The sequence below is a fragment of the Piliocolobus tephrosceles genome, chromosome 1, assembly GCF_002776525.5.
Source record: "Piliocolobus tephrosceles isolate RC106 chromosome 1, ASM277652v3, whole genome shotgun sequence".
Classification (NCBI taxonomy): domain Eukaryota; kingdom Metazoa; phylum Chordata; class Mammalia; order Primates; family Cercopithecidae; genus Piliocolobus; species Piliocolobus tephrosceles.
The window spans coordinates 209,185,540-209,187,222 of NC_045434.1; the positions used below are offsets into that span (position 1 = coordinate 209,185,540).

A 1,683-nucleotide genomic window follows, 5' to 3' on the forward strand; every position below is an offset into this window, starting at 1 on the left:
GGAGGGAGGGAGGGAGGGAGGGAGGGGAGGAGGGAGGGAGGGAGGGGAGGAGGGAGGGAGGGAGGGAGGGGAGGAGGGAGGGAGGGAGGGAACGAACAAGGGAGAGAGGGAGGGAGGGAAGGAAAGAAGGAAAAAAGGAAAGAACGGAGGGAGAGGAGGAGGGAAGGAAGGAAGGAATGAAGGAAGGAAGGGAGGGAGGGACGAAGAAAGGCAGGCAGGCTATGGGAAAGGAGAAGGAACGAAGGGGGGAGAAGGAGAGGGAAACAGAACAGCAGATACAGAAGAGACAAGTCTATCTTGAGGGAGTCTGAAGAGACAGAGACAGAAGGGAAGTAAAAGAGGGAAAAGAGGGTAAGCTACTGAGAACAAGAGAAGGAGCCCCGAGGTTATGACGTAGCCTGAGAGTAAACTCACCAAAGTGACCAGGTAGAGGAATATGCAGTGCAGGAATCTCAACTTGGCAGGATGCTGCAAGGTAGCAGGGACATCCGTGGTGAGGAAGTGCTCAAAGACAGCCCAGACAAAGACTCCCAGGAAAAAAACGGTCAATGCCAAGAGTAGCACTAGCCATGGGACAGCCATGTTCCTGGGGCCTCGAGCAGCTGCTGCCCTGAGAAGCTTGCCTGAGAGCTTCTGTGAAGAGGACCTGGCTGGGTTACACCCTCCGCCTCCTCCACCCCACTCTCTGGGCTAAGCCTGACACAGTGGCCTGACTTGGCTTCTCAGGGGATGCACAAAAGAACCAATGGGAGCTGGAGGAACCTGTTTCCCTAAGCAATGTGGAGACCCTGAAAAATCAATACTGCCCCTCATAGGGAGTCTTGAAAGGTGAGTTTCCCAAAGATCTTCAGGAAGATCAGGCTCAAATGGGCATCTCAGCTCCTGGGAACCCTAGAAAAAGATCTAGGGTTGTATAGGCCTCCTATACAACCTAGGATCAGGGCCTGATCCTTCAACTGTAAGACAGGAGACTTGGCCAGCTTTCCTCATGAGGGTGTGGTTAGGGTGAGCACAGCACATCTCACCCCAGCTCCCTCACTAGCTGCCCTAACCCCAGCTTTGTTTTGCTTTTTGAAACAAGGTCTCACTCTGTCGCTGCCTATGCACCCTCTGGGCCTCTGGCCAGACCAGGGCAAAGACTGGCTTGTTTTCTGGTAGTAATAATCTTCTGGGGTCCTGGGATGGGAGAGACGAATGCCATTGCAGGCAAAACTGGGCTTTATCCAGCCTCATATTCCGCCTCTAAAAATGGTGCCAAGGGCTGGTTTGGGGACAATTTTTATCCACGTTACTTTCTTCTAAGAGAGAAAGACATGATTGGAACCATTTTGGGAAATAAGCTTTGAGCCAGAAAATTTTAGAAATTTTAATTTGGGCCGAGCACGGTGGTAATCCCACCTGTAATCCCAGCACTTTGGGAGGCCGAGGCGGGAGGACCACCTGAGGCCAGGAGTTCGAGACCAGCCTGGCCAACACGGTGAAACCCCGTCTCTACCCAAAATACAAAAATTAGCCAGGCGTGGTGGCATACGCCTGTAATCACAGCTACTTGGGAAGCTGAGGCTGGAGAATCACTTGAACCGGAGAGGCAGAGGTTGCAGTGGGCCGAGATCATGCCACTGCACTCCAGCCTCGGCAACAGAGCCAGACTCTGTCTCAAAAAAAAAAAAAAAGGAAAAAAGA

The 1,683-nt window shown here is 52.5% G+C and overlaps 1 protein-coding gene across 1 annotated transcript in view; it reads right to left on the reverse strand.

Moving 5' to 3' along the window:
• Nucleotides 1–582, reverse strand: part of AADACL4 (arylacetamide deacetylase like 4) — a 22,409-nt gene extending 21,827 nt beyond the window's left edge. The window contains exon 1 of the mRNA XM_031936200.1: nucleotides 399–582. Within this exon, the coding sequence (XP_031792060.1) occupies nucleotides 399–582 (184 nt within the window). The remainder of the gene's footprint in view (nucleotides 1–398) is intronic.
• Between the last annotated feature and the right edge of the window lie 1,101 nt (nucleotides 583–1,683).